A 12380-nucleotide genomic window follows, 5' to 3' on the forward strand; every position below is an offset into this window, starting at 1 on the left:
AATGAAGGTCATAATATTCAACAAGCTGAATTTGTGACCAGCATTTGAGAAGGACCAACAAGAGCCAATGATGACAGGCACATTGCAAAAGCTGCAGGGTGTTGTTGGCCAGAAATGCATAATTACGGCTCTTTGGCATCCAACATCCCACTGACTGTTTGCTTGGTGTATCAGGACATTTCAGACTCTTAAGTCCTAATAAATATTCTTTTGCAAATGTACCATTGCCACCATGAAAGTCTCAGACCTGTGTTCAAGCAGTTTATATACAATGCTTTTGGGATTGTTTTATTGTTATATTGTTTAATTAACACCTTTAATGCACATCCATCCTGGGAATGGTATCCCTTTTTGGGTGAGAATTTTGGGTAGGTTTTGCCTGATCTGCTGAGGGTCCAAGGACAGAGGGATGTTGTTCATTTTTAAAACCCTCTGAGGGAAATTGTGATTTGTGATAATGGGTTTTATTTAAAAAAAAAAAAAAATGAATTGACTTAACAGGATGCCTACTTGGATCATGAAAGTCCTGGAAAAAATCCAAGAAAAGCAGTTTCCAGGCCTGGAGATGATTTGGAATTAACAGAATGGCACAGAAAAGTTTTGAATTGTTTTCAAAAACAAACCATGTCTAATATAATGCGAAATATGTTTCTTGTATTACTAATTTAAAATTCAGTGCTGTGCTGCGCAACCATTTAAACTTCACAAGTATCACATAATACAAATTGGCATATGCAACTAGTTGGTGATATGAATGTCAAATGAGTGAGCAAAGTTGGCCAGAGCTAGCAGTTTGAATATCCATTTAACCCTGGGAATTGCATGTGTAATGATGTATGGTTTTGAACAAAAAATACAATGCATGGCAGATCCTACCTGCACTTGAAGTAGACTCTTCTCCCAAAACATTTTGACGTTGATTTCAGGGGGAAGCGCCTCTGGTCATCTAGGGAAAAAGCATCTTGAAACCAAAATTCAACAGACTGCCAGCATTGGCAAATATTTCACACATGCCGTAATCTGGCTAGATAATGGAACCACTATGTGTCCACTGTATGTGTAGAAACAAAGGCATTTTATTTCATATTCTATGCTACATTTTTGTTACAATGCCTGTCTTAGGCAACATAGCACACCTGAGCAAGAACCTCATTATGATGCCTTATTCCCCTATTTAAACTATTTAAATACAATCAAGGAAATTGGTTATAGCTTGAAAAAATGTTATTACAAAGTCGATAGTGTTCATTCTCTTGGTTTTGAACTGAGTCAGGATCGAGGACTACTCTTTGATTTACCACAGTAATGTAACAGCCAGCAATGAACAGCAGGTCCAGGAGTAGCAGGTCTGATGATGATGGTGGGGGCTTGGCTGGTTGAGGGTATTCTGATAAAGGCCCATGCTATAAGCCCGGGTGGATCACCTCCTGGGGGGCAGGGGGCGTAATGACTTCCCCAGCTGGCCCCCTGGGACGACTGCGCTCGTGCTCTGCACCTCTCCTGGCTGCTTTAAGCCACTACCATGTTTGTTTAGGGAAGATTAGCAACGTAAAACCCTTACAACATCCTGAACACGCAGCAAAGGGAGACGCGATGGAGAGGACAGCGGGAAAGAGGGATGGAGATTGATGGGTGGAGAGGCAGTTGAGGAGAGAGTTGTTTTTTGTGTGTTTGGCCAGAGGATGGTTTGGGACAAGAATGAAACTGAAAGTGAGAAAGAGACTGAAGGAAAAGTGTAATAAGTGGTTTCCGCTCGATTGCTTCAGCAGTATTGAAGATGTGTCTTATGGATCCTTTGTTTGGACGCATGCCAGTCACTGGCCAGTCCACCCGTAGCAGATAACATCTTGTGAAGTTATTCTTAAGGACCGAACCTGGCAACCAAGTCCCTCAGTTATTCTCCATGATAGATATTTATATGCAGTAAAGTGCTTGGTGAATGCACCTGTCTGGCTGAAACTGTCCTCCGGGTAGTGTAAAACTGTAAAGTGCATTTTTATCCACTGATCTGGACAGGTCTCTTGGTGCACTGTTGTTATAGATGTAAAGCAGTGAAGTGAGTTGAGTACATTTATAGAAATATACTCACTGACTTGTGGGAATAAATCTTCTTTAAATTATTAGTTGAACTCCCACAAGCTGATTCTTAAGATGTGTTTTTATGTAGTATCCTTAAAGTGGAAATGGTTTGCATTTTATTTGATTGATAATTGATATAAAGATGGTAACTGAAGTCAGCTGTGATACAGTTAAGATTTCTAAGCTGCGGTGCACCAGGTGTGTCACAGGTGTGTGTGCTAAGCTGTGGCAGGAAACAGATGTGCAGTGATATCAGAGGCTGCACAGGTCTGGGAGACTATCAGCACGGCCCAGCCTGCCGTCTGACTGCAGTGCTCCACTTCCTGTGGGCTTAAATCATGCCAGCCCGTGATAAAGAGAGCAGAGCGTTGAGTTAAAAGGACAGGTATTTTGAGGAGAAGCTGTGGCTCTCTGATTACGAACAGTAGTGATAAATGAAAGGTGGTAAGAGGGTGGATGAAAAGGTAAATAATTTGAAGTTTTTGGTAACTGATCTTTGGGAATTCTAGGAATGACTATGGAGGAAAAAATAATAGCATTTTCCCATTAAACAGTTGAGTAGCATATACAACTTTGGCAAGTCTTGTGGCTCATGATAACAGGCTCGAAGTTTACGGAGTCACTATTGTCCTCCTGGATCGGTTTGAACACTTGTAAATTGTCATTTTCAATGTATTTTTGTTGACTGCTCTTTATATTTTTATATTCTCATAAAACTGTTTTTTTTTTTTTGTATTTGCAGCCCCTGTCCAGAGCAAGGAATGGGTGATGAATTTAACCTCATGGATCATTCAGACCTGTATATCTTAGACTTCAGTAAGTATCTTTGTCATTATTCATATCTCTCTTGTTAGCGTGAAGTGACAATTCATCCCCAAATCAAAACTAAACACCTATAGTGCTAATTATGGTTTCAGTTTGTTTTGGTGTGAGTTGCTGAGTTTTGGAGATATCAGCTGTAGAGATGTCTGCCTTCTCTCCAATACAATAAAACAAGATGGCACTCTGCTTGTGGTGCTCAAAGCGCCAAAAAATACAATTGAAAATCTCAACAGCATCAGAAATCCTGACCAGGTTACTCAGGATAATCCACAGATCTTGTTGTGAGCAGCTTTTTGTAGAAATTATTTTCTGTCTTGTCCGAACTACATCTGCCATCTAAGCACCATTGAGCTAGCTAACGTTAAAACCAAAAAAAAGAAAAGAAAAGAAATCCCATCGATGTTTGCCATCAACACGTGCCTCTCGTCCATGAATAGATGCTCACTTCCTTCTGCGGTGATACAGTTGGCAGGTGAAGTACAGTGCAAAGAAAATAGTACCTACATGAAACTGCTCACAACAAGATCTGTGGATTATCTTGAGTAACCATGTCATGCTTTCTGGAAAGAGACATTGCTGTTGAGTTTTTCAAATGTGTATATATGTATATATATAATTTTTTATTACTTTTATTACCTTTTGAGTACCACAAGCTCAGTGCTTTGTAGTTACATTATATTAGAGAAAATGCAGTCATCTCTACAGCCGACATCTCCAACAATCAGCAACTCAAACCAAAACTATCTAGATTGTTATATAGCACTGCAGGTAAGCAGAAAAGTATGTTTTGAATTTACAGATGTGAACTGTTAAGTTTAAGAAAGTAGCATTTTCAACTTTCTTAAATAAGTTTGAACAAGCTCTCTCTCAATAAATGTTTTAGAGCCGATACCCTCGCTACACCACAGCTCCATTTCTCACCAGGTCTAGCGTGCCTGGCCTCGGCCCTGCTTTGTGTTGTCACATGGGCCACTTCCGTCTCATGCACTACCAAATATAGTCATTTCCTGCCTGCACTGGGGTAGCCTGTAATGCTGTCAGGTCACGGTTTGTGTAGGTGGGTTTACACAGAGACCGTATGGGACTGGCAGTACCCCGTGGCATCCCCTGTGGCACACGGCTCCACGTGCCAGTCGCGTGTGCCTCACACTGTGCATCGCTGAACATATGGTCATGACACTGATAATGACTGAGAGGACGTTTGCAATAAGATCATTTGTGTCATGAGATGATTTAACACTGGCATCATATTGTTCTGCATTTCCTCATTAACACTGTTGTTTGTTTCAGCTGTTTTTCTGGGGTATGGTGTGAACAGAACATGATCATTTTTTCATCATGGGGAAGAAATGAAACCCCTTTCATCTACAGATTCTTAGATCTGAACTGCCTGGATCCATTTTGAATTCCCACAGCTGAAATGGATATTCTGAATATGATTAGTGTCTCTGATCAGTCTATGACTCATTACACGTTCTCTTCTTTTCAGGCCCTAATTTGAAGACGTTATGCAAAATAGCTGTTATTCAGTACAGTCTGGAGCAGTCAGGACTCCCACATGATATCAGGTCAGAAAAGCATCCTCTTCTCTCACATCAGCGCCATTTGCTCATAGAATCGACATATTGTTGTTCGTGCTGTTTGTATTATGCTCGTCATTGTTGCCACCACTGTCTCTCTCAATAATGAGGCTGCTTTTCAAAGACGCAAATTAAGACTCATTATCCTTCATTTAACCAGCGGTAGGTGTTACTCAGGCTTTTGTCTGTCTTTACTTTAAAACCCTACATCTAGAATTTGTATGTAATTATATCTCCATCCAACTCACAGCATGAAAGTTTGTGCATAGAGAAAAACAGACGATCATGATCAAACTTCACATGTAAGAGGCAAAACCTGTATAGCACAGTCTAGCTGACAAAATCCAACATGAGCAGCCAGGCGTTGATCTCGGAGTACAACCTCGGTTTGGTTCTTAATTAATTTTGTGTCACTGAAAAAATATTTGTATCCCCACAAAGTTTCAAAGTCAGTATCTTTGGGTTTTTATAATTCTCCTGTTTTGTTAAAATGGTTGAACGAAATCGTGAAAGTTCTAAACCTCTTTTCCCCCGAGCTGTAGCACACTTGGTGAATTAACAGCTTTCCCATTTTCACATCCTCTTGATCCCCCAAATCATTGTTGTTTCATGAAAAAAAAATGCTGGAAAAAAGATCACGCGGACAATCTGCTAATTTAGATAACCGTTTATCTATTAATTATGTTTGGTAGTTAAGATACTGGCACTAATGGTTGTGTTACATCACAGCCAGACAGGATGTAACAGTTGCAGTCACTGGCTCAGCAGCCTACTCTTACAAATTGCCAGCAATTCTACCATCTTTTACCCAACACTTCCTCTCATTGACTGTTTGAGCAGCTGATCTGCAGAGGGGCTTTGCTTTGCATGCAAGAAATGCACACATTCTTATATTCTATGTTCTTATATTCTGAGGTAATTATTCACATGGAGATCTTAGATATGACTAAAGCTTATTTATTGATTTTATTTAAAAGGGACGAACATAAATAGATATAAAATAAAACATAAATTCTTCAATTTTTGATTCACCAGATTATGGCTTCAAGCTCTTGGCACTGTAGTCTTGTAAAAATAATAATTTTAGTTCCACCTGCTTTATTTTCTTCTATTCAAAAAGCAATACACACAGATAATGACCAGAAAACAACTTGCTTTCTCTGAAGCCGGTAAAATACAGTTAAATAATAGAATAATTAAATTAATGCAAAGAATGACCTTTTTAGATGCAAACTGATAGGAAATAAACACGTTGCACCTTTTGAGATTTTTAAAGGTACTTAAGTGGAGGTGCTGTGGAAGTGTAAAGGGAAATTTGTTGCTTTAAGAAACAAGTGTGATCAATTAATAATACATCATTCCGACAAGTTTGAAAATTATTTTGACATACAAAATGATTCAAAAATTTGAGAGCACCACTTTGATTTGTTGTGATGTCGTAATCACAGGGTTGGGACGTTGTAGGACTATTTTAAAGCTAAAAGCATAAAACTCAAAGATATAAAGGCAAAGGACATACCCAAAAACGGTGTTTACAGCCAGTACTATCATAAAATGTATTTTGCTTCATAAGGAATAATAATCATACAGTGATTCCATTTCAAGCATATAACCGTGTCTGAAACAACCTTAATGAACAGGCTCATTAGACAAGTGCATCTGAAAAGAAGGGGTTGCACTAATGTGATTTTCTTTTTTACTCATGGACCCCGTGGAACTTGATACTAATTACTTCTCTCAGCCCTTTCATTTCTCTCACACTGTCACCGCCACCTTGCGCGCTCCCCACTTTGCAGTTGTATTTCTAATCCTCAGAGGGTTTTCGGTGAGGTCACAAGACTCCGGTTAACTCCCTTTGCCCCTCGCTGGCATCTCCAGCTCCAGTGCCACTCTCCCCTCTTAAACACACACGTGTGCAACGAACAAAGCAATTGAGAGGGAGTGAGTGTGAAACCAGAGCCAGTGATAACAATCTGGAGCTCAACCTCTGACCTGTCAGCGGGTCAGCACGAGACCCTGTCGTCAGCCCCTGCTCCTGGTTCTCGTGTTACAGTGGTTTTCCCTCATCCACGTCCACATCGTAGCCCTTCGCTCGGACAAACGGGAGGCAGAGAGTGAGAGCAAATGTCACATAGTTGCTTAATTGACTGTCATTGCAGTCAATTTTAAGCATCTTGGATATTTCAAACCATAATAGCGTTATTTCTAGTTGAAGTTAATAAAAGATTGTGAGGTAAAGACATCGGCTGTACCTACGTTACGTTCCAAACAAAATCTAAATGTCCATATATGCCCGCAGTGCCATATTTGACAGCAATATAAAGTATACGGAATGTCCCTGAGGATATACAGTGCTTACATAATTAACCTCTGATCTTTTTTTTTTAGTTTGATAACCATAGTAACCCATATTCACTGTCACAAGTGTGATAATTTTCCCTGATCGCTCAGAAAATGAAAAGGACTTCAACTCGAGGTGTGAAGTGTTGTTGTCCTTGCTGTTCCCCGGTAAATAGTGAGTGAAACAATGAAACATAGGAACCACTCAGTAATAGTCCTTCTGTAATATTACGGTACAAAGTGCAGTCCCTCCACAATATTACAGACTTTTTTTGGGGATTACTGCAGCCTGAAATGCCTGATTTCATGACAGCCTTTCTAAAAAAAAAAAAAACAAGTGCAAAGCATGTTGCAATGTCTTAAGGGTTTTTTTTTTTTTGGTCTTGCAATGAATTTGCAGGGGCAAGTGACAGTTGCAAAAATAGTTGGGATTTGTTTTGTATAATTCATTAAAATCCAAAGGCAACTTCTTCCAGTGAGAATAACACCACACTGTTAGAAATGACTATGCGTATTTAATCTAACTCACCTTGATTCTTGTAGCATGTGCACTAGATGTGGAGGAAACAGCCGCTGTCATGGTGATTTGTCTTGTCGGTTGTCAAGGTATTTCAGTCATTTTCCAGGTGTGTTTTGAAGTAGAAAAGTGTTTGTCAATCGGTTTGATTTCTGTTCCACCACGACGTTGGACACACTGCATAACAGTTCACCCTTACTGTCATGCAAAACATCAGGCAATTGCCTTGCATGGTCTTAAGCAGTAATTTATGTGTCACACATGTTTGCATCTTCACAACCAGAAATAAGGATGAGTTGTGATTGGTGCAACTCAGGACAAACTACAATGATTGGTCAAATTTACTCAAAAGTTGTGTTGATTGGACAAAATTTCAAGATTGTGCTTGATGGAGATTGATTGAATTTGTGTCTACTGTTGAGATTTTGACATTGCAGCATCCTGAAGGGGCTGAAAATGCCCGTTTTTGACCTGATTCTATTTGTTGGCCACTTGTTATGGAAGTTGTACTTATGGTCCAGTTACAGTCTGGACTTATAATTATGAAAACATACCCGGCCATCACTGAAAGGCAGCAATATTTTGGTTTTTTTTTATTGGTCCGGACCAAAGTTGTGATTGTATCCCAGGATTTTATCCTCTGATTCTTCTTGTTGTTCACTTCAGGTGGGAACTGGCAGCCATGACCACCAACAGCAACATCAGCAGGCCCATCTTCTCCTCCCATGGCTGATGCCGCTAAAGGTGAAGCAGAAGCGGGACTCCTTGCTCTGTTTCAGGACACTGAGCTTTCATCTTTCTGAGTAAAGCTCCGACTGACTGTTTTTGTAGAGTTTGGATCTGTATGGGATTTACTTTCCACATTCTCCAAGTGAAAACTCATTACTGACCAAAATATCTCACGTTTGACTTCCTTGGACACCATGAGCGCTCTCTCATGTCTAAGGACATTTTAACCCTTGAGACACTGGTTACGTGCGACAGAAATTGTTGACACCCGTTCACCTTTTTTGTCTTTTTTTCTAGCCTCTCTAGAAATCCAATCAGCCTATGATAATCATAGACTTCTAATCTTAAGCACAGGAAGAGACAAGAACTTCAGCCAAAGGTCTTGAGAGCTAACCTCTTTGTTGAGGACGTCGTCCTGATGTCACACTCAGCAGATCTCCCCTGAGAGACACACGTGAACCTTCTGTTCCAGATATAAAGAGACTGAGATGGTCATTAATTTAGAAATCTTGCAGCTCTACTCCATAAAATGACCATGTCCATTAGTGGGAAATGAAGTAATGTACGCTGATATGGAGTGGGAAAGGCTAATTTATTACTTTGGTGTTAAATGCAAGAAGACAGAGTATTGGGTATTTTTTGGGTGTTATGGTTGTGAAAGATTCTGTTTGACTGGCTTTCAATGCTCAAACTTATTTTCCCCCACTTCATCATAACTCGGCGAGCACCTGTCTCCTCTTAAGTGTCTTTAAGGTGATTTGCAGGACGCTGAAGCAAGCCGTTTGTCTGCCTTGTAGAATTAATCAAATCCATCTACCTCCCTAATTAGTGTGTATCAATGAGTCTTCAACAAGACTTCTCATACATTACACATTTGCTTTCCCCCAGAAAAAAAAGCCTTTTCACAGGGAAGTTTGTATTCGTGGCTGTATTCTTCCAAGAAATGTTGTCAGTGGAAGAGTGCGACTCACCTGCCACCCCGCTCCTTACCTTGTCGTTTGTTTTCTCAGTGCCAAATGTAGAAGGGACTCATGATGCAAACATATACTGTGTATGTGTTTAGGCACGTGGTCCCGTCTACACATAATCCCAGCCCACCTGCTTCAGCCTGCATGTTGTTGTGAGGGAGATGATCACTAATATGCATAATGTAGTTGTTCTTCTTATAGACAATCCTACAGCGATCAGAGACTCTGTGCTTATTCACAGTACGGTGAAAAACCAGGAAAGTGTGCGCGTGTGTTCGTGTACGACTGTGAGCAAAGCTGAACCTGAGCAGAAAACGCATAAGGGCTGTTAATAGATTATACACTCGCCACACAGCTGGAAAAAGACTTGGGAAAGCTCGAATTGGGGATGTTTATTCAGGTTGTGTGTTTTTATTCTGATTACAAATTTTAGAACAAAAAATTTGGAAACACAGGTGTTGTGGTGGTGATCTTTTTTAAAAGCTTTTATCTTCACTCAGCAATTGAAGGATAAATTTGGTGATATTCTGTATTGTGATGAGGTCAACATAGTCCATAAAAAAGACCAAAATCTAATAGGGCTTTCTCAAATACCATATTTTGGGCTTCAAAACTTCAGTGATAATTACTTGCAAGTATTCAAAGTTTTGACGGTATGCGGTGCGACCCGGGGCGGGTGGGGTTCCATCATATCCAGTTTGTCTCACCTGTTCGTGGTCAGACAGCCAATCAAATTGCTTAAAGTTGGGGATGATGACTGCGCTGAGGACACAAGCCTCATCCGTGTCTGACACTTGCCAACTTCTTTCAGTTTCCTGAAACAAAACAAAAAAAGCATTCAAATACTGATTTTGACATTGATTTCCATGGCAACAATTCAAGCTTCAAAGCATTCAGGTCAGCCCTAAAACCGACAATCTGTTAGTCTGTCTCTCAACACTTCCTTCCCTGTCTGTGGCTCTCAGTTTTTCCTACTGTGCCACATCAACTTAAGGATAATTCAGTTGCTAAAAAAGCTGGGTGCTGTAGTTTTTAACAGCACAACTCAAACAGAAGTAAATAAAGCATTTTCTGAGGGCTTTTCTTCAGTTGATGCACTTGCAAGCAGGACGGTGTATTTATGATTGACTCAAAGAAAGTTCAATTGGCAATGTTCATGATTATGAAAAAAAAAATTATCTCAGTACAGTGCCGTGGCTCGTATTTGTTTTTTTTTTAATAGTTTTTGGACTACAATTGAAATCTGCGGAGCAAGATCAATAAGAAATTTCATTATATGGACAATACTTTTAAGATCTTTTTTTTTTGTGGGATTGGGAAATAAAATACAGAATATCACCAGACTTACCCTTTGAATCTTAGAAATATGAATAAGTAATGTGGCATGACACTGAAATCAGTATCTTGGTGAGGATGAATATACAGGCAAAATAGTTTTATTTATACTGCCTATTTATTGTGATGTGAATAGGAACTGTGTTACCACACACTTGTGAGCTGCATCAGTGCTTTTTAGTCCTCATCTTTGGGAACCTCAGCTCTGCTGTTTTCTGTCTGGCCAGATAGTTAAAATGCATTTGTATCAGTCAGTCTCTGATTTATCGGTTAGAATTAAACCCTGAAGAGCTCTAGATCCCAAACATCAGGACTTCACAACACTGACCTACATGGTAAATGTTTACAAATCTATATAATTTCATGTGAAGCAGTGTAAACAATCTTAAGAATGCAGGTTGAAGTCACCAGAAAACTGCACTAAAGCCAACCGCGGCACGGCAGGCCTTACATAGAAGAGACGTGTCGATGCTGCTTTTCGCCTGAGTAGAGCTCCAGAGTTTGAAACGTTTGCCTGCCCAAAACAAGTCTGAATTTTATTTATAGACCGGTGGTGCCAATGTGACTCAGTCTTACGCCCTGTACACTGCACATGGACATATCACACACTTGATATTCCTCAGTATCCCTGGACTATACAACAGCTGATGCCATAAAACCACAGGGAAGCTAATCGTGTGTTCACAAAAAAAGAAAAAAAAAACAAACACTGGTGAACAAATCAAACTTTATGTGACACCAAATGGACATCGGCATAACTAATGATGTTTATTTCTTTTTTTTTTCCTAATGTGTGGAATGGAAGTCGTTTTTATTTCAGGATTTTGGTCCTTGTTGCGTGTGAAGATTATGGGTGATGGTATTTCAGTCGAGAACTTTTCAGGAATATGACGAAGTAAATATCAAGTAAATGACAATGTGGACACTACAGTTGAAAATAAAATACCTGCACAACACATTTCCTCAGTGATAGTTGCTCACTTACCTCCAGTAAGCTAATGCTAACGGCAAGTGTCAGTGATTGTTGCCTCAGCATATTGGCATTACATTTTTAATGGCAGTAATGTAACACCACAGTTTCTAAGGCTTCTTTGCTGTTTCTCATTTAACTTTGCGAGGAAGCTTTAGCAAATGGTTGATCAAACTTGGCAGCCGGGTGACTCTTGCTTATCAAAACGCTGCTTCTGTTGAGAAGAGTGCATCATTAGCTCATAACGCACGCTCATTATTAAGTTATTCAGTGTGAGCAGTAATGATTTGCCAAGCAGACGTATGGCACCGACTGATTTCACGCCAAGAAGTGTGTTCTATCTTTAGGGCTTACACTAATGGTTGGATACTTCATAAATAACAAAGAATTCTTGGAAAAAAATACAGAACAAAGTATGGAGTGTATTTGGATTCATTTTTACAACTGTGCAGGCTCCCAATGTTTATTGTTTTTATTTTATTTTATATTTGACACATTTTTCAGAGGGGACTGTCATCGTTGGTCAGGACTTCCTGTGCAATATGCTTTATTACTGTATCAATAATAAATCTGAGACAATTTGAGTTGTTAACATCTGTATCCATTTAAAATATGTTATCAGAACATGTTGAGCTTGATGATTGGGAATGAGAATGATGATTTCTAAATCTACCTGTGTTTGCTCTAGACTGAACTCTGTCAATGCTGAATCATGGATGAATTATTGAACAGACCTACTGGGCACAGGCCCAGGGACATAAAGTTTCAGGGCCAGGGGAAGTGTCCTCGCCTTCACCTGCAAAATGTAAGTCAAATAGACACATACTGACCAGCAAGAGACAAAAAGAACCACAAAGACAATTAAAAATGACCACAAAGGGACTTCACTGAGTACAATGATTGACCACAAATATACTAAAATAACCACAGAAGCTCAAAATGACCACAAAGTGACACAAAATGACCAGAGACACAAAGTGACTACACAGATGCAAAGCAACTACAAAGAGACTCAAAATGGCCACAAAGAGGTGAGAAGC

At 39.7% G+C, this 12380-nt stretch overlaps 1 protein-coding gene across 1 annotated transcript in view; it reads left to right on the plus strand.

Annotated features, from left to right (window-relative positions):
* klhdc3 (kelch domain containing 3) overlaps positions 1 to 11932 on the plus strand; it is a 33030-nt gene extending 21098 nt beyond the window's left edge. The window contains exons 9-11 of the mRNA XM_042501998.1: positions 2822 to 2895; positions 4391 to 4469; positions 8005 to 11932. Coding sequence (XP_042357932.1) covers positions 2822 to 2895; positions 4391 to 4469; positions 8005 to 8071 — 220 coding nt within the window. The 3' untranslated portion in view covers positions 8072 to 11932. The remainder of the gene's footprint in view (positions 1 to 2821; positions 2896 to 4390; positions 4470 to 8004) is intronic.
* The last annotated feature ends 448 nt before the right edge of the window (positions 11933 to 12380 follow it).

Source organism: Plectropomus leopardus, chromosome 15 (assembly GCF_008729295.1).
Source record: "Plectropomus leopardus isolate mb chromosome 15, YSFRI_Pleo_2.0, whole genome shotgun sequence".
NCBI lineage: Eukaryota > Metazoa > Chordata > Actinopteri > Perciformes > Serranidae > Plectropomus > Plectropomus leopardus.